This window comes from Aquila chrysaetos, chromosome 4, assembly GCF_900496995.4.
Source record: "Aquila chrysaetos chrysaetos chromosome 4, bAquChr1.4, whole genome shotgun sequence".
NCBI lineage: Eukaryota > Metazoa > Chordata > Aves > Accipitriformes > Accipitridae > Aquila > Aquila chrysaetos.
Genome location: NC_044007.1, coordinates 40,914,474 through 40,940,573, shown reverse-complemented (window position 1 = coordinate 40,940,573; position 26,100 = coordinate 40,914,474). Strand labels below are relative to the sequence as shown.

General features: G+C 40.5%; 1 protein-coding gene and 1 long non-coding RNA gene across 2 annotated transcripts in view; one reads left to right on the top strand and one right to left on the bottom strand.

Moving 5' to 3' along the window:
- Nucleotides 1-1,960: 1,960 nt before the first annotated feature.
- LOC115340717 lies at nt 1,961-14,917 on the bottom strand. Its single transcript, XR_005932255.1, has 7 exons — nt 14,404-14,917; nt 12,891-13,720; nt 12,538-12,646; nt 11,669-11,908; nt 8,576-8,659; nt 2,100-2,312; nt 1,961-2,007 (listed from the first exon to the last, which is right to left on the bottom strand). It is a non-coding gene; the product is annotated as an uncharacterized LOC115340717 (long non-coding RNA).
- A 97-nt stretch (nt 14,918-15,014) lies between these two features.
- The window catches only part of RAB2A (RAB2A, member RAS oncogene family), a 46,437-nt gene continuing 35,351 nt past the window's right edge, over nt 15,015-26,100 (top strand). Inside the window, exons 1-3 of the mRNA XM_030011317.1 lie at nt 15,015-15,211; nt 15,305-15,436; nt 25,424-25,495. Coding sequence (XP_029867177.1) covers nt 15,391-15,436; nt 25,424-25,495 — 118 coding nt within the window. The 5' untranslated portion in view covers nt 15,015-15,211; nt 15,305-15,390. The remainder of the gene's footprint in view (nt 15,212-15,304; nt 15,437-25,423; nt 25,496-26,100) is intronic.

The window sequence follows — 26,100 nt, the reverse complement described above, 5'->3', positions numbered from 1 at the left end:
TGAAACTTCTTTGTATATAATAAAAGTGTATTTTGTAATGTAGCCCTCTCAATTAACATAGAATATTGCAAAAGAAACACTGACTTCAATAACCTATGCTAGCCTAAATTGTTTATTTTGACAGTCATTCAAGAAAGTGATGTTTCAGCGATGACTGCTGACCTTCCTCAAGGTTTCTTCCAAATGAGTCAAAGCAAGCTCTCTAAATACCTAGAAGAAATGCAATGTCAAAACAGTGTACTTCAGAATAACTGTCAACATGTATGACTAAATTAAATTAACCTGAACTGAAGATTAAACGTCATTGTTTTGAAATGCATATCAATCTTTGAGGGAACTGCACCAAGATAACCTTGATAATTTCTGTGGATTTGGGGAGGAGAACACAAACACATGGCTCATTAAAATCAGTGGTCAGCAGTCAGTTTTGGCCGATGGAAACAATGAAAAGCCAATATTGTGCTAAATGAAACATCAATAGTTTCAGTTTTAAGTTTTAATATCTGAGGTACTGACAATGTTAACAATAAACCATCATTTGGGGAAAGAAGCTCTATGTTCTGAAGTATCAAATCACCATAGTTATTTAACTGTAGTAGTGTTGTGGAGGTTTTTAATAGTTATCTCAGAATTTCTTCCCGCAGTTAGTAAGAGCATCTAAAGACTGAAATGGTAACCTGTAGGAAACAACTGCAGTGCATTTAGATTTTAGATGCCAATCATGTTATTCAGATCATTTTCATTGGTAAAAAAATATTTACAGTAAAGCAGGAATAAGCTCCACTGAAGACTAAACTACAGGTGTTACTATAGCTGCTGTTTACAGAAGCAAAGCCTGGAAAGATTTTATGTAGCTATTATTCATACATATGGTCATCTCAAACATTTAGGCTTCCTCAAGGGAGTTGGAGTTGCACTGTTTGGCCCTGAGTTAGTTATATAAATCTAAACTGTCTATTTCTCATATGTTTTAATTCAAATTCCTGACAGTATAACTGTGAGAGTATACGTGTGCTTCTATACACACAATTTTAAAATGATTTAACTGAAAATAGAAGACATTGTGAATTGAAAAACCAATACCTAGAATGGGCTGTTAGTTGTGAGACAGTCATCACTGTTTAGTATATGCAAAGCCAAGGCTGTTTTGGTTTTTTTTCCCTTGATGTTCACAGATAGGTTTCTTGCTATCTAAACTCTCAGCAATTCCTCTTTTAAAGTTCTAGTATCACTTCACATGCCAGGAAAAGTACATGAGCCAAAATGCATCTTCAGGGAGGTGTTATGCTGCTCTGAATGGTTGACTGCTCCAACATTTAGAAACTATGGTTCTGTCCTTAGATTACAGCCAAGATCTAAAGCTTCGGGATCTGTGAGGTTCTGAGGGTAAACTCAGTCCAGTTAAAAAAGAAGCTATTAGTAAATTTTAAATGGTTTCTCTCCTTTGTTTCTCAGTGGAGATTGCTATCATGTAAACTACTCCATAGCCTATTCTTAACCTTCCTGGAGTAACTGCAGCTCTAGGAAATGTTTGCATGCCACTATGCAGTTAAAGGAGCTAAATTATTCAGCGAAGTGTCTTTTCCATACTTCAAATCTTGGCAAAGCCTGCTACTTAGAGGAAGACTCTACTAGCATGGACCATCACACTCTGATTCCAGTAGCTCCTGTTTCCTGTGGTTACTAGCAACTCTCGAGAAAAAGGCTTTTTCTTAGGTTTGCAATTTCTTATGCACTTAAATGATTCTTACGGTCTCCTTCCTTTCTCATTCTGCTCTTCTCATTCGTAACAGATGTATTGTACCAAGCTTCCACTCCCCTTCCACAATTCTGTCTTGGGGAAAAAGGACTGAGAAACTGTTGCTGACCTTGTTCCACCGTTGGAAGAGGGCTGTGGAGCACTCATTTCCTCTTCCACAAGGCAGCCTTCTCTGATGAGAGATTATGTTTGCCCTTGTACTGCCTTCCTTTCAGCAATGGTTCCCCAGTCAGTGTCAGATGCAAAGACTGTTATTGTTTGACAAAGAATTTAAACTGTTCAACTCAAGTCTAAAATCTGGTCTTGTTTCAGTATCTGGGGAAATTTGCCAGGGGCTTACCTGATTTACTTTAATAGGTTCAGATTCTTAGTCAGTAGTCTAAGTTCAAGACATGCTAAATACACTCTGAGCCAAGTTCATCAGCCGTAACAGAAATCTGAAGTCCTCGGGCCGATGCCCCTTGGTCACTTTTTAAGGTTTTTCATTCACAATGTGCTTCTTGTTTTCCGCAATGTGTTCTCCATGATGTTAAGTTTATCTTTATTGCACCACCTACTACTTCATCCATGAAGAGGCAACAGTTTGTAAGACGTATTACTGTAATACTGAAAATGCTTTTTCTTAAATAGTACTGAAAATTAGAGGCAGAATACAAAGAAATACCAGATACAGTTAACTGGGTATTTCCAAAAGAGCACGATAAGGACTGTATATGTTTTCTGACAGAAGAAAAGATTTTCTCATAAATAAAGAAGATAATACACATGACAAAATTAAGTCAGGGAACCTTTACTGCAGACACCTGTATTTATTTCCTGGAAAGCATAGTTACAGTTTTAATAGTAACATCTAGTGCTTCATGCATATGATTTGAAGGAGGTTTGAGGAACGATGAGTATATCTTTCTTTGTGTCAATTTTAAAGATACTAAAATTCTGAAATAATGTTGTTTTCCCATTTATTCCCGATACACAACATGTACATTTCCAAAGTGTTTTAATGCCACAGAGATACACCTTCTATGTCTTCCAGTCTGTGGCAGTACTTTGGTCAAAGTGCTTTGAATCCTCTCGAGCACATCATTTTGTTTCACGTTTACCCTAAATATAAACCAGCATGTATACTGAGTCACAGCTTTCTTCGGATTTATATAATTTCTGTTTATCAAATATGATACTAACCACAGTAATTTGTTCTGAATAAACATATAATAGGTAATGTATTTTTACCCTCACAGAACTGCACTCATGAGAGTTAAATTTGTCATTTCACTTTTTCCCATTCAATAGACAGAATTAACAGAATTTCAATTCTGATCAAGATAATTACCTTAAAATAAGGCTCAGCAAAGCACTATTTCTTACTGGCTGGTTTACCTGTTCATGTCTACTTTTCTCTAAAACTCAGGTAGATCACATGCATTACTAAGCATCAGTTAGACCTCTGTAATTCTCTTTGGCAGAAAAGGCAGACCCCAACTTATATATACAAAAATGCATGGAATTTACTCAACTCACAACATAAAGTCAAACATCTGCTTACTGCAAGTATGGTATTTAAACCTATTTGATCTTTATCTGAGGTGTAGGATAAAATGTTTGCATGTTTTAAGAGACACTCATGAACTTAGCCCTTGTAAAGCTGAACTACTGAACTATTCCAAACAATGGGACAATTCCATGTTCTAAATTGACTTATGTAAAACAAAATATACATGCCTGTTGTCATTATAGCAAAATTTTCATGTAAGAAAGTACAATGAAATCTTCAGTAATTTTTCATAATTCAAATGCAAATTACTGACAGAAAATTCAACTTATTAAGATGAAACCTGAAAGAATGAGCCACAGAGTAGATGGAATGTTCAGCAAACCCAACCAGTTCATGCTCCAAAAAGTCCCAATTACAATTTTTCTTTCCAGTAAAACTGGAAAGAGAAGCAGGCTTAATACAGACAAATTAGGGATGAATTTACTAGGAAATGTTAACAAGCCTATGAATCTCTGTATGGCCTGTTTGTTCTAGAAACCAGTCCATTTGTATAATTGATCTGTACTTACCTTTCCGTTTTCTTTCTCTTCTCTTCTTCCTTTCATTGTCTACAGTAATCAACATATTTTTTCCAAAAGAGTTGTTTTTATTTTATATGTGACATTGCACTACTTAAACTGGATATTGCATCATTTCCTTCATTTTTGTTAGACATTAGTATTAAAATTGTCATAAACTTTTCTCTGTGTTTTCTCTTTGCTTCAACTGACATTATACTAGAGGAACTATACATTTTCATTGCTTTCACTTAAGGGAACTGTTTTAATACTTTGCTTTGAGTTATCAGGATACAAATACTTTGATCTCTATTTAGTCTAACTCACGTGAATTATATTAGTGCTGCCATACCTTTCTGGGAAGGTTGGCTGTTTCGTTTCTTTCTGTGCCAAGACAAGTTGCATTCCCAATACATGGCATAACTTTATTGCATACCTTCAGCATAGTTAAGTCTGATGCACCATGGAAGCACCCCATTTAGCGAGTAAGTAAAGACTGATTAACTCTATGTTACACAGAGTATACACAATAGACAGGATGGCTATGGCCTGACTGCTAATGCAGAAAGAATTTATGCTGTATCCTCCTCTCTTTTTGTCAGGGACAGTTCTGCTTTTCCCCATCATGCAGCTGGGTTGAGGTACATGGCAAGAAGAACTATGGAAAACTTCCACATTACTGTTGCTCATGGAAAAATTAATTTAGGCTCTTCCCTGTATGCTCCTCCATTGCCTCTGTCAAAGAAAACTAGTAGAAGTAGTACTAGGAGTAGGCTCCCAGTCCCCACTGGGCATAAGCTACCATGCTGACTCTGTTGTTATATCACCTTAGCCAGTTGTTACAGGGCTGATGATTTCCTAAAAGGAGCAAGTTCTGTTTTATTTCTGAATCACTAAATTACTTTTCATAGTTTGTGGACTACTCTGTGCTCATACTAGGGGTACTATATACTGCGTATTTTTTTCCTACAGTACCAAGGAGTTCTGCAAAGATACTGGTCATCTTACCTTTTGAAAACATGGGAAAAAATACCATGACTGAAATTGTTACCCAGAAGGTAATTTTGTCAATTTTCATGTATTTTTTGACGACATAAAATAAAGAAAGATCATTCTGAAGAAAATACAAATAGGATTGAGAAACATAGCAGGAAAAAAATGCTAAATAAGAAAAGGCCTTGGAGAAGAGGACTGTCAACATACCACAGGGCAAGCCTTATGGTGATGAAGGCTCAGCACTGCTGCAAACTGCAAGCATTTTCTATGCTAAGTAATTATGATAACATGAAGGCTGTAAAACTAAACAAGCTTCACTATTAAAAAAGATGGAATTACAGTGGCTAGTGATATCATCTGAATTTAAGTTTTAGCAGACAAGAGCCTCCTTAAGTCAAGATGCGATACAACTCTTCTTTCCATTTGTGGACTAGAAATAATTGAAAAACCCCCTTTTTAAGTGGTATAGCAGTAAACTGTAGAAGTATAAAAGAAGAAACTCTCCGCCAAAGAGAAATCTGATGAAAAATAAACAGCATCTTGGAACCAGAAGAATTACTTTCCTCCTATAATTATTGCCATGAAACATAAGACAGAATCCTTGACATCCAAAATTTTGTACTACTTGATATCCCATGATCAGAGCAACAAGATATTCTCAATAAACATGTAGAAGTTGAACACCTAATAATTTGCTGTCTGAAATGAATGCAAGCTGACGGGGTGGGGGATGTTGCCATATTACAATTCATTATCTTGGGGTTTTTGCCTTTCTAGGAGGTACTGTTTACCTTTCTCAGACAGTGTGTGAATGGATATAGGAACCTGAATGATGAGAAAAAACTTAACACTTGGCCACCTTCTGATCTGTGAAATTAAAGACTTTCTAGCTTACGATGTAAGGCTATGATGGCACAGCTCATATGGGCAATAACAGCTTTGGTGTGACCTTCGCAGCCTGAAGACAAGTGAGGGAAACTGCTGAAATAACCTTAAGAACGCTGGAGTTCTGAAAATTACTGTTAAATGAAGGAAAATACATGCAGAAGCATGTTTTGCCTTCTACATCCACAAAGGCTGAATACGAAAGGAGTCTACATATGTATTTGTTAAAGTAAAACATCTTCTAATTTAAAATACTTAAGATGAAGCTTATTCAATGGAATGCACAATGAAGAAGTACTTAAAAGAGAAATAAACCTCTAGTTTTGTGCTATTTTGGTTTGATAAATTTTAAATTATTTCAGTAGGAACTTAAAGCCTTTTAACATCATTTTACCTACGGTTTAGCTACAAGCATTTTCACTAGAATTACCAGACATTGCTATTAGGGAATGGTCGCTCACTGTGTGTTTGGATCGGCTGCTAGCTGTCCTGTTAACACTGAGCCTGTCAACAGAGTGTATTCAAGTATATAAATCAGAATTAATTTGATGTGGATTAACTAAATTCCTGTGCGGACGCTTACTCAGAATGAAACTACTCTTAATCTGAAGTGGCCTTAAACTCAAAAGTAAATTAAGCTATGCCAAATTAATTCTGGAAGAAAGGTTTAATGAAGTTTAACTAATGTGCTTTTAGACAAAAATGTAGGGTAGGTTATCTGCTAATATCTTGCTGGAAGAAGATCATTTCTGCGGTGCTGACACTAAGATTTCCTCAACTCAAATCCTTTAGCAACTCTGCTGACTTCCAGAGTCTTAGACAGTTCCTTACTTTCTATAGCCACCAAAGGCATCAATGGAGGTGTCTGAAAAAGAAAAAAATCACCACTATTAGAAGAGAAAAAGAAGAAAAAAATTTGAAAAAAAAGAAGTTTGGTGGTGGGTTGTTTTATTTTTTTTTTTAAAAAGCTTCTTTTTAACCTTTTCAGACCAAAATATTTTCAATTTGAAAAAAATGTGACCAGTCTTGCCTACTCCTATTCCTTTTTAAGTAAACCAGTTTCCTTAAAGTTGTCTCACTTCTTGCTATGAGTAAACAGGAAGTTTTCATAATTTTCACTTCCTGTGAGCCTGTGCGGTAACTTTATTTACCTTCCATTTCCTCTTTATCAAACCATTGCCAAAACAATTTCAAAAAGAGACCTAAATAAAATTAGGAAAAACTCTGCCTCTAAAGTAAAAAAAACTTGAAAATTTGCCTTTATGCCAGTTTAAGCACACTTCTGCATGGATCTCTGACGTTGTCTGTGTAGCACTAATACTCCATGCTTTTGTGCTTCTTGTTACACAAGCAGACATTTTCTAATGCTCCTGAGAATACAAAAAAAAAAATCAACATATCTTTTCAGTTGGTTTGTTAGCCATTTCAAGGTTATTTCAAGGATCCTTTTGTTTTCCCAGTTTTTATGGGAAAAGTGTATTAAAATTTATCACTTGCTGTTTTATCAAACTGTTTATTTTTATGTCAAGGCAGTGAAAAACAAGGTTATTTGCAAGGAAAAATAGGGTGCAGTGATAACAGTGGCAAAGGCCATTAGTAAATAAACAGGGATAAAGCAGAGGTCATGTAAATATTTCCACGGGTGCAAAAACCTAAAATATGAATACAGCTGGGAAACTGAAGAACTATACTTTTACTTTTTGTTGCACTGGCTTGAAAATGTAGTCTCAAGATTATCTTTTGAAAAAAAGAATGCTATTAAAACTGAATTTTTCATTCCGCAAGATTATTTATCAATGTAGCTGATCTGGAATAAAACATTCAATAACTATAGTGATCAGAAAAACATGGTGTCTTTCATAATGCATTACTTTTATTTTTAGCATTTAGCTAATAGCATTTAACTAAAGCTGTTAGTTAAATACACTACTACTCTAAATAAAAGCTTTAAAAAAGAAACTAATTTCCAAATGTTTTTTCACCAGCTCAAAAGCAACAATGTAACTTAGCTTGGGTCTTTTAAAAGTATACAAATTGGTATTAGTAAAATTTCTGTATTTCTGAAAGAAAAACAGAAGCTACAGAAGAGGGCGGGGAAACAGCCTCTGTGCATATGTTCCAGGTGTTAGCTGAAATCCTAGCCAAAGCTGCCTGGACTAGGACCCTCAGAGCCCAAGTTGCACATCCTTCATAGGCACATATTTCTAGGTACTCTACTCAGAAGCCCAGTCTCCAGTTTCCCACTTCTCCGCTCCAAAATTTTAATTTCTCAGCTCTTTGGCCTGAAAACCCCTGGTCTTCCAGTCCTCTTATCCTACTTCTCACTGGAGGTATTTCTTCTCATATTGCCCCAGATCCTCTCTCATTCCAATCCCCAACTTCTCCCAGCCCAGAGACCACTACTCTTTCTGTTACCTGCACTCACTCTCCTCATACCTGTGTGGGAATGTCTAAGCATTTTCATTTCTTTGCTCCAGACCATCCATACCAGAGTCCAGCAGATACCTGCTGCTCTGCCCCTCCTCGTCCCGTTGTTCTCTGTGTATACAGCCTCTGCTGCTTCCCACACTCTGGGCCTAAATAGTGTGAAAAAATAGAGATCCTAATGTGTTTGCTATGTCATGAATTACATACCTAGCAAACCAGTCAGTGTGTAAAGGTTTACATCATTCAGATGTTAAGCCATGTTAACTTTCTTGAAGGCAAAGATTAAAAAAACATGGACGACAAGCCTATATTCTAGCTCCACAAGTGAGAATCCTATTATGAAGCCCAAGGGATGAAGGATTGGGAATTAAAAGACTAATTTACTCCCTTCTTTCTGTGCAAACAGTAAGTATGTATGAAATCACCCATTCAAGATATACAACAATCTGTCAGACTGACCAGAGGAGGGGAACACAGATTTCTATCCACAGGAGGTAAAGAGACCAAATACATCTGAGCCCCTGCTGATGCTTCCAAATGCCCCTGTCACAAAATGAAACCAAACACAAACAATGAATGAGAACCTCAAATTGCCAACATCAAGTATCCCCAAGCCCTGCAACTGGAGGGAAAAAAGGAATTTCATCACTGGACTCGGCTATAAAGTCCAGCGTGTGGGTTGGGACACTTCACATAAGAGACACTCATCAATGAGTGGGTCAGAAACCAAAAGGTAATTTCAGGATTTCTTTCAGAAACATGGCACCAGCAAATTTAAATGTCAATACAAGCAACTTCAGCAGCTCTCTGGCTGCAAATGAGAACTGTTCCCACATCTCAAGGATGTATCTAAACATGCAAGATGCTTGTAAAAACAGACGTAACAAATGATATGCCAATTTTGCAAGAGAAATAACCTAACTAACTAACCAACTAACTAACTAACTAAATAAATAAATGCCATCTAACTCATATTAAAGAGAAAGTTAAAAAAAAAAAAAAAGAATGCAGCATGGGTGGTGGTTCTGATAATCCACTATGAAAGTAAATTATAATTTCACCACCAACAAAATAAAACGTTAGTAAATACCACTGCTTGATGCTGCACATCAAAGACATTACATGGGCTTCTACCATTACTTCGGCTTACAAGTTTGGGACAGGGAAAAGTGCTATGAACCTAAAACCAAAGTACTAGATTCTTAAAATCCTAGATTGGAAGGAGGAGGTACTACACTGATCAGTTGACAAATCTTTCTCTATGCCATTAACATAATGATTATTTTATGATCATTTCAGAGGATTTATCAATAGGCCAGGTTGTCCCTATAGTCCCTAATGTTAATAACATCTAAAACGGATTCTATGATGGAATTTGTAAGACCTCAAAATATCCTAGATCTTCTATAAATAAAGGAAAAACTAGAACAGCTGACAAGGGGCTGTTCACTTTTTATGCTTAACAGGTACCCAGAAATTCTCTTTCCAAAGGCAGATCTTCATTGAGATTTATATACATTTGACCGCCTTCCTGCAGGATCTGCTCTGTGTATTTCCACATGAGGTGGGGTCCCATTCTCAACATTTATAATAAATAAAATATGCTCTATATTGCCTTGTTACTTAGGTAAATGTTGTGGTTTAACCCCAGCCAGCAACTAAGCACCATGCAGCCAGTCACTCACTCCCCCCCCCACCCAGTGGGATGGGGGAGAAAATCGGGAAAAGAAGTAAAACTCGTGGGTTGAGATAAGAACGGTTTAATAGAACAGAAAAGAAGAAACTAATAATGATAATAACACTAATAAAATGACAACAGCAATAATAAAAGGATTGGAATGTACAAATGATGCGCAGTGCAATTGCTCACCACCCGCCGACCGACACCCAGCTAGTCCCCGAATGGCAATCCCCCGCCCCCACTCCCCCCAGTTGATATACTGGACATGACATCACATGGTATGGAATACCCTGTTGGCAAGTTTGGGTCAGCTGCCCTGGCTGTGTCCTGTGCCAACTTGTTGTGTCCCTCCAGCTTTCTTGCTGGCTGGGCATGAGAAGCTGAAAAATCCTTGACTTTAGACTAAACACTACTTAGCAACAACTGAAAACATCAGTGTTATCAACATTCTTCACATACTGAACTCAAAACATAGCACCGTACCAGCTACTAGGAAGACAATTAACTCTATCCCAGCTGAAACCAGGACAGTAAAATACAAATCTAATCTTCTAAAAATTATTAAATAAAATTCATAAATAAGATAAACTGTAGCATACAATAAACTTTCAGGAAAAGTACATACATACAGATTATAAAGCCAGGCACCAGGAAATAACATTTCCTACTCAGCATCTGTATAAATAATTTAACAGCACAAAGGCATGATTTCAAAAATTTTAAGCTAAACTGAAAAGCGGGTAGAGATTGACTTCTAACAGTTAAATGATTATACAATGCAAATTATAATTGAAGTGTGGTTGTATTCAAATATTACGCTAGGGTTCCGCTTTTGTGTTTTAGTTTCCGTAAAAAATTCCCGTCTAATGCTTTGCTCTGCAGAGCACCTGAAGCTTTGGATGTCTCCATGGCTCTTTCCTAAACAGTACTGTTAGTGGTAAGGATCCTGCAAAGCCTAAGGCTTTGCTATAAACCCCAAGTGAGTTTGCACAGTGATAAGTGATGGAAATTTAGGGAAAAACTGAGTGACCCAGAAAAAAGAGCAAACTCTAGTTTTCTCAAGTGTATCAAATTTGCCAGAATATTATCCTAATACTGTCTTCTTAGTGAAATATTTCATCATATTTCTAAAGAGCATGTTATATAAAATCACTAACAGGTAACATGTATTATTCAAGAGAACATTAACAAAAAACCAAAGCAAAGCAACCTTCTGCAAGCATTATGTTTCAATATTGAATAACCACTGCTTCTTTTATATCTCCTGGCTAATAATTTTTTTAATAAGTGAGACTGAGTCCATGGTAGCCTTATGTTAAAGTACTAATGCTTAACAGAAGAAGATATGCATTTCTCCGGAAAACAGAAATTTAGACAGGTGAGAGGTAAAAATTTTTTAAAAATACATTACCTATTTACCTACATGCCTCTTAATAACATTTAAACAAATGTATGTTAAACATAACTTGGAGGAAAATAATTTAATCTCTAGTTGGAGGCATCTCAGATTTGCAGAACAGATGATAACACTCAATAACTTAGGTATATAGTCTCTTATCCAGCAGCAAATTAGTTTGTATTTACCATGGGATAGCACAAGCAACAAATTCTCGCATGTTATCCTTGCAAGCCTCTAGCAAACACTGATTCCAAAAATATCCCAACAGTAGCATCACAAGTGACTGAAATACTCCACAGATGTGCACATGCAAAGCTTCTCCAGCACCGCCAGCTGCCTGGCTAACTAGAAGAGGCCTGGCTATCTGTTTACTGTGTAGCTGCTGAGCCACGCTGAACAGCCACAGAGCCAGTCAGCATAGCATAGCCCTGCCACATGGGTCACCTGCAAGCTGGTTACCTGTCTGACTTACCAGGCTGCCAGAGCAGAAACAGGTAGGGCTGCCTTCTCTCTGAACTGCCAGTCACATCAGCAGGCTGTTCGATGGCTAAGCAGTGGTAGTAAAGATACCCACTCATTTCACTGGAAATTCTGCAGTGTCTGTATTTTCTCCCCATCAGCAATCTGCACTTTTAGAAAAAGGAAATTCCCTTTTCTGATCAGATTTAATTCAATCACGCCAGGCCAATTTTGCTTGTGTCAAACCTGAAATCTAGACGATCACATAGTTTGGAAACTAAGTGACCAAATTCCATCAGTGAGGTAAACAGAATCACAGAATCATAGCACCACAGAATGGTTTGGGTTGGAAGGGACCTTTAAAGGTCATCCAGTCCAACCTCCCTGCAATGAGCAGGGACATCTTCAACCACATCAGGTTGCTCAGAGCCCCATCCAACCTGACCTTGAATGCTTCCAGGGATAGGGCACCTACCACCTCTCTGGGCAACCTGTTCCACTGTTTCACCACCCTCATCGTAAAAAATTTCTTCCTTATATGTAGTCTGAATCTACCTTCTTTTAGTTTAAAACCATTACCCCTTGTCCTGTCGCTACAGGCCCTATTAAAAAGTCTGTCCCCATCAAATACACTTGAAACTTATTACCCTGGGATGTTGAGGAGAGATTGCCAAGGCTTGACCAGCCCTCAGAGTAACACCCTTTGTGGCTCAACCGTGTAGGAATATCTGATAGTACCAGCGGAGATTTGGAGCATGTCATGAGTGACTGCAGGGCTCTGGAGGAGAAGGTGAAGGACGCAGAAGCCCACACAGTTCTCCTTCGTATTTCCCATTACAGCCAAGGGAGAGGGTCCTGTAGGAGAGGAGACTGAGTCAATACCTGTCAGTGTGACTGGTGTAACAGAATGGGCTTTAGCCTTCTTCACATCCATGGGACCCTCTTTGAGAAGTGAGGACTGCTGGGCAGAGGTCTGATCCATCTGGCAAAGCTGTCAAAAACATACAAAAGCATGTCAAAGCACACAAAAGTATAGTTTGTGTGGCTGTGGGACAAGAATGGATTTGCCTGAAAGCTAATATAGAAAAATTAAAGCTTAGCTACTCCAGTTCCCCGATCCAGCAGACGACTCTCGTAGTGCCAGAACAAGGGAAGGTCCAAGAGCAGGTAAGTGGGGGCAGAGCTGCCCCATCTCTATTAGCAGCAGCCCTCACTTGTACTGGATGAAATCTTACCTGCTTGCAGCCTGGTTTCCTGCAGCTTTGTTTCCTGTGGTTGAGGTCACACAAACCCTTGTGAAGAGCGTGAACGCCAGCTGAAGGGCTCACCTATAGAGGGAGCACTTAGGAAAACTTGTTTTAGTGTGAATTCTTGATTGGGTTTAACCGCTGACCCCAAGTGCAGCTTTTCCTTCAGCCAAGGTACTCTACTCCATCCAAATGCCAGCTTTCATAATCATTATTAGGACAGGGAACATAGAGGCAGACCTCCCCCATAGACGGATATGTGAAAACAGAACCTTAACCTCCATAGGAAACAAGGCAAACCCCTGTTTTTCTGAGAAAACTCATTCTGCATAGGAATTGTTAATTAACAAAGATTTATATTGAAACTTCACTTCTTGTACATAAAATAATGGGAAAGTGGCTTTCTTCCGTGTGTAAAGGGTTTTTAAAGCAGGAGAAAATTTCACATGCCGCTTTCCAACGCTCTGTCCTGTCCAGGGAAGACCTATTCAGTATTCTTATGAATAACCTGGGTAACAAAATGGCTGAGATGGAATAAAAAGAAAAAAATCAAATGTTTGACAAACTGAGTGGCCCTGATCAAAACTACTGAAATTTAGCAAAGGGAAAAACAGTGCTTAATAAAGAGATACCAAACATATAGATACATTGGGTAGTAGCCATCTAGAATAGCAATCTAGAATGAAGAATAAAATTCAGATGCTGTTGAAAAAAAAAGAAAACAAATCACATTCAGAAAGGAGCAAGACTAGAGATACTCATATGACTCTTTTGAACTGCTATTTTGGACTCCACACTTTACAAATAATGTTGAGAAACTGGGAGAAGCATGGAGGAGGGGAAAAAAAAAAGAGGAGAAAAATGACTGACAAGGGATCATGGAAAACATGATTTTTTTTCATGTGGAAAAGGTAGATATAACGTTTATAATATATAAAGAAGCTCCTTTCTCCTTATAGATATCATTTTTTTTGCATGTCCAGAGGGAAGAGGACAATAAAAAAAAGAATAAGCTTAATTTTGGTTTTCAGGTCATGAAATATGGAGAGAGGATTGGGCACAATCAGCTTTATTGAAGGTTTTTACAAGTAAGTTAGATGCACACCTGTTAGAACTGGTGTTAATTCAATGTTGTCCAAGTTGTTGACCTGACGCTCCACAAATAAAAAACCTCTATAAAGCTAAAAGCTACCAGACTGGTACAGCCGGAATGGCAGACCTGCGAGCTCAGATGAAGAAAATGCCAATGGCTTTTCAACAGTCCCACCGATTCACAGTCAACAAGCAGCTGAGCTGAAGGGCACCCTAAAGCATCATCGGCCTTAGCGCCCGACCAGTGTCCTACCACATCACCATTGCTGGGCGCCTGACGTACCCTCGGCGTGGAACCGACCGGTGAGCCGAGCTACCTTTGACTGCTCCAGGGCCAAAGGTCTGGGTACACGGGACACTTCGTGAGGCAGCCTGGACTAAGGAAGACCTTCAAGTTCTTCCAACTCACCAGTCCGTTTGTGAGCTCTAAGCAGAAAATCCTGAACGGTAGCTGCGAACTTAGGCTACCTTCCTGGCTCACTGCTTCCACTTCAGTGAGGAAGGACAGCAACGGGAAAGAAAAAACCCTCTCCGAGCCACAACTCGAGTCTGGTAAGCGATGAAACCAAGCTTGTACAGAACTGCTCGCCGGCGTTTGCGCTTAGAGGCTTCCCTGGCTCCGAGCTGGCTTCGCAGTCTCAGCGCAAGCATTTGGCCCCGGATCCTCTCCGCCAGAAAACGGCCTTTAAGCGCTTCAGCCGCCCGCCCCGTACTTCGGCACCCCCGGCCCCGGTGCAAACCGGGGGCTCAGCGGCGCCTAACAGAGGCCCGATCGCCTCCGTTCCCCTGTCCCCCGCCTCTCCCCGCAAGGCGGCCTTCTCCCCCTCCCCGCGGCGGGGGAGAGCGAGCGCCCGCCGCCACGACACCCGCCCCGAGGAGAACCCCGGCCCCGAGCCGCCGCCTCCCCTCAGCCCCGCGGCGCGGCGGGGGCGGGGCGGGGCCGCCCGCGGAGCCCCGCCCCCACGCCGGCGGGAGGCGGTGGCGGCGGCGGCGCGCCCCGGGCCAGCCGCTAGCTCAGCACTTCCGGGTCGGGGGCGGGGCGGAGCGGAGCGGAGCGAGGAGGTGGGCGCGTGACGTTGCCGGAGGGCTCCGGGGCCGCTCGGCGCCTGTTATTGTTCTCGCCGCCCGCTCTTCCCGCCGCCGCCGCGTCTGCCTTCCCCGGCGCTTCGGGGAGCGGCGGGAGGGCAGTCAGCGACCCAGCGAGCCCGCCGGCGGAGGTAGGAGCGAGCGAGCGAGCGGTTGCCCGCGGAGGCGCCCGGCGGGAGCGGGCCGCCGCCCGGCGGCCGTTAACCGTTTGCACCTCTCCGCAGCGCGAGCCCTGACAGCGGGGGCGGGGGCAGAGCGCGGGCGTCAGGAAGGAGCGAGCGGGAGCCGGCGAGCCGGGGAGCGGGCGGCCATGGCCTACGCTTATCTCTTCAAGTATATCATCATCGGGGACACAGGTAAGCGGCGGGGGCGGGGAGGCGAGGCCAGGCCGCCTCGGGAGAGCGGGGGGCGGGCGGAGCGGAGCGGAGCGGAGAGCAGGGCCCGGCTCCCCGCTCCCATTTCCGCAGTGCTGGCGTCGTCGACGTGGTGGCCCTGCGCGAAGAGGCGGCTCCCCCCCCCCCTCCGCCTCTGCGCTGGGCCCCGCCCGGGGCCTCGGCCTGCCTCTCGGCGGCTCCGCGCCCGGCGGCCTTGGGCCCCGCCGCCAGGCCCGGAAGCCTGACAGCCGCCTCCGGGCCCGGCTGACAGGCCGCGGGGCAGGTCGGGCTGTGTCACGCCCCTGGCTGCGGCATCCGAGCGGGGGGGCGGTGGGGGAGAAGGCGCTGTCACTGCAAAACTTGCACCTGGGCAGTGCCCTTTACTTGCATCCCCGCGGCAGTGAGGCCGGAGAGGTGGCACGTCCCGCAGTTTTGTGGTGAGGGGCCACCGAGACCACTGCTGTGAGGTACCTTCGGCTCGGGCTGCAAGGATGCCCTCTCCAGCCCCGGCTGGAGGTGCTGTAGCAAACTGTGTCGAGACGTGCTGTCAAAGGAAAACTAAAGCCCTGGCTCTTTCCTTCTCCTTTACGGGGACTGTTTTTTTTTTTCATTTGTTTTTCTTGACCACTGCTTTCCCAGATGCTTCAAGTTGCTTCTGTGGTCTCTTCCTCACCCATTTGCTTGCCACTTTTTAAAAACTTGCTGTGTTCAATTTGTCATTGGCTGCTGTGTAACAAATAATAATGCTTGGCGAATGCTGCAGATGTAATGGTATGCTGATAGGAATTGCTATTTGAAGCCCCTTTGCCAATACATTCAGTGCTTCCTCAGCACAGTGTGGATATAAGTAGCATACTTTCATCAAACTGTTGTCAGGACAAGGTAACTAACATAGTTAACTACTGTGCTTGTGTATTGTGCGTCTGTCTTGTTGTTTTCCTCATACCTGAATAAATGCCTTCTTTAATAAGTTTGATGACACAGCTGTCATTTTACATGCTATTCTAAGGATACCTGCATAATTGTACTTCGTACCTATGAACCAAATTATCTGTTGCTAGACTATAATTATACATTACAGTCGCATAACACGTGAGGTTGTTAAATACGCTGGATGAAACTACTATGTGATTCTGTCTTTTTTTAAACCTACATTTAAACCCTGGAAGCTTTTTTAGGCTGCTGCAGTAGCAGCTATAGTACAAATGAATATTAAGAAATGCATCACAGCTATAATGACGGTGTTGGAAGCATTAGGCTGTAGATGATAAGCAAAAATTCTGATTTTTCTCAAGTATTTAGGTGAGGGACAGCTCGTTAAATCAGAGGACAGGAGATTACCTGCACAGATTCAGGGGAAGTAAGAAGTTTGTCTGCCCAGGGTGATGCAAAATGGTAGTGCAGGATTCGGAACAGGTGGCCAATCCTGGTGCATCTCTGAAAACTATAATCATTAAAAGTGGTAGAGATAGCAGCAAACAATGGCTTTGGTACATTGATTGTATACTGATTAGATTTTTACAATGAAATATCCTCAGTATAATCGTCTGTGCTGCATTTTTGCATTTAAGTTGCTTGAAATGTGAAATACAGAGTGGATGTGGGTCACTTCTGAAGTTGTTTCAGCTGCCTAGGAGCCAAATATAGGAAGAGCGAGACAGAAAAAGGAAACAGAGGAGAAAACAGCTCACAAGTTTATTGTCTGTCTGTGTTTTTGGTTTTTGTTGGTTTTTTTTTTTTTTTTTAAATTCCTGTGGCTTTTATTCATAGTTGTTACAGGAAGCTAATTAAAACTACTGCAACGATCATTCTTGAAGTGAATTAAATATGCCAATAGTGGTAAGTTGGTTTTGCGTTTATTTAGATCTCCTATGAGCTTTTTTAAGTATTCTAATATAGCTAGTACTGAAGATCCAATTTATATTGTGCACAGTTGTTTGTTGCCAAAACGACTGTGATGGTTTAGGTGTTACTACTGTTCCTCAGACCAAGGCAGTTGAACTCACAGCTCTGCTGATGGAAATTAGGAGTGGATTGGGATTGTCCTGTTCAGTGCCAGTGGTGGTCTGCCACAGCATTCCGACCAGTGAAGATATGCCAATGGCCTTGCAGGCCATGTAATCCTCATAGCGATCAAGAAATTTATCTCTGGGGCTTGATTTAGAGTCTTTGGAAATGGATCAACTGCCTGGTGACTCAGCAGTTAGTTGTAAACAAACTGTAGGAGAAAAGTAAGACAGCATCAGCTGAGGACAGATGTTAACATTTAGCTCCTCTTCCTTTTCAGCACTACAAAACAAAGTGGGTTATGCGAACTATAAACAAACCAACGAAAACCCCTTGCAGTTATACAAGACACCTGCATGTGTCTTCTCTGAATTGTGATTCCACATGCTTTCATCTACTTAAACACAGGAATTCAGTATGATTTCAGTCTCTTAAAAAATGACAGCCACAGAAACTGACTGTGCAAGACTGATTTTTGCTCAACAGCTCTTGTCCCCTTGCATTGCTTGCTTCATTGGTCATTGACATTCCGTGACTTTTTATTTCACTGGTACTTCAGGCACAGTAGCTTTATGAACATGGGATTGATTCTATTCTGGTTGTTACATTTTATATATTAAAAAAAAAAACACAGAAGTTTTTTTTCTATCTAGTCAGAACTGTTTTAAGATGTATTTAATTTTCTGTTGTGGGAGAGACCTGAAATGGCATGGCTGTCTTCCAGGTACTCAAACAACGTTGCCATAAATCTGGGTGGCTTTTACATTGTATCAGTGGAATTTCATGGAGTTGGTATCTTTAAGGGAAAAATACAAGTATTATGGAATACTGACTGCTGTGAGAGTTAACCAGGAAAAATCTTCTGATCTGGATATTTCCAAAACATTATAGGAGTTTGCAAATGCATTTAGAAGCATATGTGGTGCATTCTGCTTAGGGCTGTACCTTTGCCTTGTGGCTGATAGTGTCTGTTTCATGATGATTGCAGGCAGAAGTTGGTGTGTTCTTCCACTCTTCCCTACACATTGGCTTTTGGCCACCAGTTGAAGTCAAGATGGACTTTGATCTGAACACTCTTAGCACACTAGTATTGCCTGTTTTGGCAGTTGGTGACTGAAAGTCTGTCACTTTTTTTTCTTAAAAGTTTTTCTGTGTGATGGTGAAATCTTGTTTTCTGCTTAAATGTTTTTGTTACCAGCAGTGTACCACATAGGAATAAACTGGGAATGATACATAAGATTTCTGTGAGGACTAGAGCTGGATTTTTTTTTTTTTCCCCAGAATATTTAATATGCATTAAACAGGATTTTCTTATGTTAGAGTATATTTACTAGATTCTACCAGAGAATGCTGCTGAACTTTAGTATACCTGAAATACCAGTTTTGCAGTGGTCCAATTTCTTGCCACCAACATAACTTGTCAGTTGTATCCCATCTAAATGTCTCTTTATGATCAGTGTTGCATGAGCAGGTCTGTCTTCTGCTTTTCTTGAATGTGTTAGTTCAGCAACCCTCAGAGCTTCTTGCATAATGAACTTTCACTTGCCTTTCAATTTCAGCAGATAGTTGCTGGTTATAAACCAACAATATCTCAAAGTTATTCTTATTAGGGGAAGATGATGGAAGAACATATAATTGCTTGGTGATCTAATTCTCCTCACTCTAAGCTGTCTAGTAAACCATTTCACTTGAACTAGGAGGTTCGCAAATGTTGGAATTAAACAACTGAATTGGCTTTATTTTTTAGTCCTCCTTCTGAAACGTTTCTAGTGTCATTGCACTTTGTTCTGGAACAGCAGCTGTTACTACCTAGCAATGTGCGTGCCCAGAGCCTCTTGCCATTATTTTCTACGAGTATGTAACAATGCTTCTCGGCTAAACAGGTTTTCATCCCACTAGAGCTGGTGTTAACACTTCATGATAGCTTGAGAACTTGCTCATACTGAAAACCAGAGTACTGATCTGCACTACTTATATCTTACTTTAGGACCCTTTCAGTTACTTTCACCCCTAAAAGAGGAGATATTAGGTGTTGTATAAGTACATCTTTTTAGCCTCTTAGAAGTAGTTAACTAGAATTAACAAACTGTAAGTAGATGCCCATACAGATGGTTTCATGAGACTGTTACTGTGTACCCTCATACTAATTATAATCTTTAATTTAAAAAACCCAATCACCACCACCCCCCCAAAAAAAACCCAACAAAAAATCGCTAACACCACCCCACCCTCCAACCTTGACTAAAACCATTTTATTATGAATGGCTGGCAGTTTTCTAAGTCTTTTGTGATCATCCAGGACACAAAGAGGTTTTTTACAGACTCATGTAGTTTAATTTTGTTTGGAAAGAATTTTTATTTATTTTTAAAACCTGCAGTTAGCAGTTGGATAGTGCCATACTAAATGAAATGTGATAAAGATGAACAGCTCCTTTCAGTTTGTAGATCTGCACTAGTTTTTATGTAGGAGGGAAAACTTATATCATTGGCTTCAGATATGCTGTTGTAAATAATTTACAGCAATGTTTATTTAAGTATTGAAGCTGAATCATCTTTGAAAGAGTTAAAAAGCCATTTTTATGACATTACTTTTCCCAAACTTATGTAGTCATGGTGAAGGATTTTGGAGGTTATTTTTCTTCCCTTCTTGTCCATGCTCACATTGGTATGTGAAGTCCCTTTGCTCTATAACTGACATTTTGAAATTTTGTAGTTTGTCCTTCCTATTAATTTAAATAAAATTTTCCCATTTGATCACAGAGTTTTGATTAACGGATATCTGGTTTAAAAGAGGTTAAGAAAAATCTTTGCTTTAGGTTAATGTCTCATTATGCTTAGGCCTGTGAAGGGTCATTACTGCACTTTGTTGGGTTGCATAAAGATGCTGTGGTTGGAAAGGAAGGAGAGAGGGAATGAGCTGTGGGCTGTGATAAGCAAAGGGCTTATGAAACATCTGGAAGCTGTGCAGACTACTAGAAAGAACTAGAAGTACCTCATAAGCCAGGTTAGAGGTATATATCTTGACATTTGTACTATTTAATTACATGGTTTAAATCTGAGTTGGCTTTAAAATCTATGGTGTTTGAGACTGTCCTTAGCCTATTTAAAGATTTATTTTTGTTTGTTTTCTACAGGGAGGTAAGAGAAGCAGGAAGTTTGTTTCACTCATTTGGTATTGGGCCTTTGGTTTCATGGGCATCCAAGCTGACATAGTTGATTACAAGTAAAAGGAAGAGGTCTTTGTTCCCTTACCTTGTGGTGACCTTCATAGTCTACCATGAGCTGAATCAACCCGCTAACGCAGTGGAAAACTACCTACTTTGGGGGTTAACTTTTTACTTGGTGGCTGAATCAGCTGAGTTGGCCTGGGGTCTGGAGTACTTTCAAAGGAGGAAACTGGACCTAGGGGGATTGGTGAGAGCAAGATATCAAAGGGGGAGTGGGTCTTTGTCTCTGTGGGTGGTGAGCTGATTGATCACCCTGTCTTGTGAAGCAACAACAAAAAAAAAATAGTTCTGTGAGATGGCCAAGTTAATCCAATGTTTATCTGCTGCCAAAATGGGTGGGCCTGGTTACCACTCCTTGTCTCAGCTATGAAGTTCTGCTTCTTAGCTGTCACCATCAGTGCTTGTCTCATCCTTCAGAGAGCCAGTTCAGCTCACAAAGATGGCTTAAAAACCAAAACCAAATAAATAGTAGGTATGGTCGGAAAAGTGTAAGAGCCATTTTGAGTAAGGAGGTAGAACTGTGGGGGAAGGAGGGAGTCTACTCATCAGAGGCAGCTAGCAGATTAACTAAAGATATTTGTCTTCAGAATTCAGTTTTGATAGCCAGACTGGGATGACTACTACTGCAGTTCTTTTTCTCTGTCACCTTTCTTGGGCTGTAGTGGTGCTTATGTGAAAAAGTAAGGCTTTTTTAGTTTTGAGCTAGATCAGCTTTCTAAGACAAACATCAGTGGAAGGAACACTGATGAGTTTTGTCTAGTGGTAAGAAAAGCCTGGAAGTTTTCCTTGTGTTGATAGTAGTGCACCTTTGACTTTGCAGCTGATGACTGAACTTTCCTTGCCCTGTTCACAGAGAGTCACAGGAGCTGGAAGGGGAGAAGGAAGCAAGTCAGCTCTCTTAGCAAAAGCCATTTAACTGGCTCAGCTGTATCATCACCTGTGCTATGGTTCCAGAGCTGCTTTTAATTGCCACAAGTGCAGCCTGCTACTGAAAAGAACAACCCTTCCCTTTTCTATATATTTTGTAGCCCTAGTCTCATGCACATACTAGTGTGTTGGGTGACTGTAGTTTTATGCTGGGTCTGTTTCTTGGTTCAGCTCATTGCATAACCTTACGAGTGAGAAGGGAGAGGTTACCTTTGCCACTGAGCTGTTCTGGCTTGCTGAGCAGTGAAATGAACGCTAGCGTTGATATAAGGAAGGGAGGTGTTGGAAGCATGGCTGGGCCAAGGTGGACAATAGCAAAGCTCTGGCAATGCTTTGCCTAGGGAAGGTGACTGCAGAGCAGCATCCAGATAAAGAGGAAGCTGTTAAGGGAGGCAGAGGAATTTGGACAACCAACTCAGGCTGCTGGTTTGAAATTCAGAGCCAGAGGGTAAAACTACTGTAGCGCAAGTTCCACTTCCCATCACTGTTTGGGTACTAAGAAGTGATGAAGGGATCCTAGAACAGGCACTTGAAAAGAAGCATGCTGCTGCTGTGTGCACATAATCCATTGTTTTAATTTGTTCTTAAGCAAGAGCTTTTGTTTACTGTGATTGTTGTTGAAGTGTATCCAAGTTCTGCTCATTTCTTGTTTTAAGATACTAAGATTTTTTTCTCTGGGTGTGGTTTATCTGAAGCTATATTAAAGTAATTGTGGCAGTAAAATGGAGAATGAGTTAATAAATAGCTGAATCTGTCCCTTTTGTGTTCTACAATTAACTATCATAGGACATGCTCTACTTTTCCTAGAGTGTCTGCCTCATTTCAGGTATAAGATTTACAGTGCTAAGTGAAGGAGATACCTGGTAAACAGCCACTTCGCTCTTAGAGTTAACCAGTGTAGTTACTTTAAACCATCTGTATGCCATGGAATTAGCTGCCATGCAACTGTTAATTGATCTTTGCAGCATCTGTTTATGTCACAAGGTGGTAAACTGCTCAGGAGTTCATATACAGCTCCTATTCCTGATTCAGGTTGCTGGCTTTGTCTATGATAGTGCAGCCTGCTCAGGGCCTGGAAGTGAATGGGCCACAAGCTATTCTCAATAAGCACTTTTCTGTTACAAAATTGCAATGTCTTAAAACTATAAAATTAAAACAAAATATTACTATTAAATGCAGGCAGTAAAATATTTGTAAGTACTATCTAAAATGGATTATAACCTAAACTTAACAGGTACTACAGCTTCGTTTGCAACTTCTTGAACCTCTTTTTCAGTCAGTAGCAGTACAAAACTTAGGAACTTCCAGATATTTTTTGCTAGAAGGTTCTGAAGTAGCAGGAATGGCATTAAACAGAAACTAGTTATTTCTCCTGTTTCTGTGTGTGAACCCATCAGTCTGTAGTCTGCTCCTGAAAGGCCTGCTACACAGAAGTAACTACAGGTGCAGTCGTCTTGTGCTAGTTCGAGACAGGGCATCAAAGGAGCTGTGCTTGTCTGTCATCTTCGCTGAGCTGATGCTAGTGTTTGTATATTCTCCTGAACCAACAAGCTGGTCACCAGTCTTACAAGAAGAAGAAATATCAGATTGCCATTTCAGAACTAGTGCTTCGACACCTAATCAAGTGTCACTTTGTTGAGTAGGTTTTGAAATATTTTTCTAATGTTTGTAAGATTTGTGCAGGAATATTGGATAGTTTTGAGGTTCTGTTTTATCCAATGATACTGAAATCACTTTGTAAGGTTAATGGCAAAAGCTATTCTACATTCTATTTCTGGTGTGATTTATAGGTTGTTTTTTTGTGAGATGGTGATTATGTTCTGTGATGGGGCAGCTATATTTCGTTGGTGTTATAAAAGTTTTCTGTATATATAAAGTGTTCTGTGAGTAGAAGAATTATTGATATTTTTAAGATCCCTTAGAGTTTTGTGTTCTCTGTCCCAACAGCTCCAGTATTTTGCCTGTCCCTTCTCCCTGTTTCTTTCTTGCCTCCAGCACTCTCCTGTCCCTTCTTCCTGTTTCTTTCTTGCCTCCAGCACTCTCCCCCATTCCTCATCCACTTCTCTTATGTCCACTAATTTTGTCAGACAAAATCTATACCTGCTTCCAAGCTGCTTATGTTCTGACAGCTTGCTATCATAAGCCAGAAAGCTACAGAAAAGAGATCTGTTAAGGCCGATGCTGCAAACTTTGCCTTGGGCTGTAGTTCCATGCCACTCTAAGCTGTTGATCTGCTGGTTGCTGCATTTCTCTTCCCTCATTTGAACTAACTCTCATGCTTGTCTGACCCTGCATTAAGCCATTTCTGTTTGCTTTGTCAGTCTTATCGTCAGATTCGCATGCTAACCCAGTGGACGACTGAAATTGCTTCAGAATTCATCTAAGCCATGTGGAGAAATGGGCACAAACATGCCGTAGGGAAGAGAGTGGGGATAGCAGCACCAACAACTGGCTTAGGCTGCTGGAATTGCTGCATCGCTTGGGATATATTCATCTCAGAGTGTCATCAATTTGTCACAACTTGTTTTGTGACAAAACTAAATGCAAGTCTCCTATTCCTGTTAGATTTGATTGAAACTCACTGCTGGTCTTAGCTTTTTAAGACCAAAATGACAGGTGGGCAGTGATTACGATTGTGTAGGCTCTGTTTCCTCATGAAACCATACTAAAAAACTTTGCTGAATTTAGTAGCAGAAAGATCAATGTCACTTCATGCAAACCACTGGTATGCATATCTTGTGTCTTGCAGTATGGTTCTTTTCTTTATCCCTTTGTTTGCTATCTTTTATTACCAGATATGTCACTTCTGATCAGCTGTTGCTGACCTCTAGTGTGTGGCTAAAATAGCCTTATCTTGCTGGACAGATAAAGTAAAGTACAGCAGGAACTTGAATGCTCCAGTATTATATGTTATGTGATAATAGTTCAGAGTTTAAATGTATGTAAACCAAATGTACGACTGTCAAGTTTTAGAAGGCTGAAAATGCGAAATTTGACTGAGCAGAACAGGAAAAATGACCCTCCAAGTAAAAGAACAAGGAAAGATTAACCGTAAAAAGTATTACCTTTACAGATCTAGGTAGTCTGAGTACTCCTATTGACAGCATTAACTTTTACTTCTCTGTGCTTTCAGATACAGAAGAAATTGCCCATTTGCTGGCCAGTGTCCATGTAATGTGAAGTAGTTAACCCATTTGGATTGGAAGTCAGGAGATCTGAGCAGGACAATCTTTGTGTTGTCTGGCTGTAATGTGAACTCAGCTGTTGCTGTTCTGCTTGGACTATTTTTTGGCCTGTTGGGAACCAGTGGGCAGTAGCACATAGTGGTTTAAGCAGCCATGTATGTACTTCTCTTACCTCAGCTGATAAATTAGGAGTTAGATGGGAGTGAGGTGCTATTGAGGATCTAGTTAGCTTGGAAGAAAGCTAAAGTACTGAAGGGGAAGCAGATGTAGGGTTGTGAGGAGTAGCAGCAAGACTTGAAGTTACTGTGGAGAGGATGTGAAATGATACTTTGTAGGTCTGTTAGGAAACTTTTCTGCTGAATTTTAAAAGCAGAACTACTTTTTCAAAAGAGGACTTAATTTTTGTTCAATTTTTGAAAATAACTGCTTTGACTTTAATGTTTCTGGAACTTTAAAAGCTGTTGTGTTATGAAAAGTTGCATACACTTCAAAGTAGGTGAAATCTAGTATCTCAAGTTCCAGCAATGAATTTTAAACAACATATAACATTCACTTAAATTAATTTCTGTTGGTTCATAACAGATTTTAATTTGCTTAAAACTTGTTTCTTTTCTTTTTTTTAGGTGTTGGGAAATCATGTTTATTGTTACAGTTCACAGACAAGCGGTTTCAACCAGTTCACGATCTCACTATTGGTAGGTCTCTTTTGTCCCCCACAATGCTAAAGGTTAAGCAGCTAAGGTACCTACCTCAGCATGCATTTGTGAGTTTGTTGTGCTGCAGTAATGTAGGATTTGTGCTATATTAAGGTAGCAGTGAATCTTTAGCTGATGAATATTTGTTAGCTAATAAAGCTAAGTGGAGGTCTTTTTTCTTATTGGGAAGGTGCAATCTGAAACAATTTAAGAAATTCATAGCTATAGTATCTCAATTGTCTCTTCAGAAAAGCTAAAAACTGGGCATGGAAGCAGAATTGGCCAAACTTGAACTGCATTGATGGTAATGCAAATGACAGATTTTTCACAAGGGAATATAATATTAGCCTAGCCACAGAACCTTGAAGAAAAGTTACAGATAAATTAAAGCAAAGTTAATCTTAAAGATGAATAAACAGATTTACCACTTGGGAAGACTAACTTCTGGATAGAGAAGGACTGAAGTGTGATGGTATTCCCTGTTTGGAAGGGACAGGGGTTTTTCTTCCCACTCATTGGATGTGGACCATTTGTGTTGGGTATGATTTGATATTTGTACTAGGGGAAATGAATACATGTTGACAGAATGCATTGCCTCTGATCTA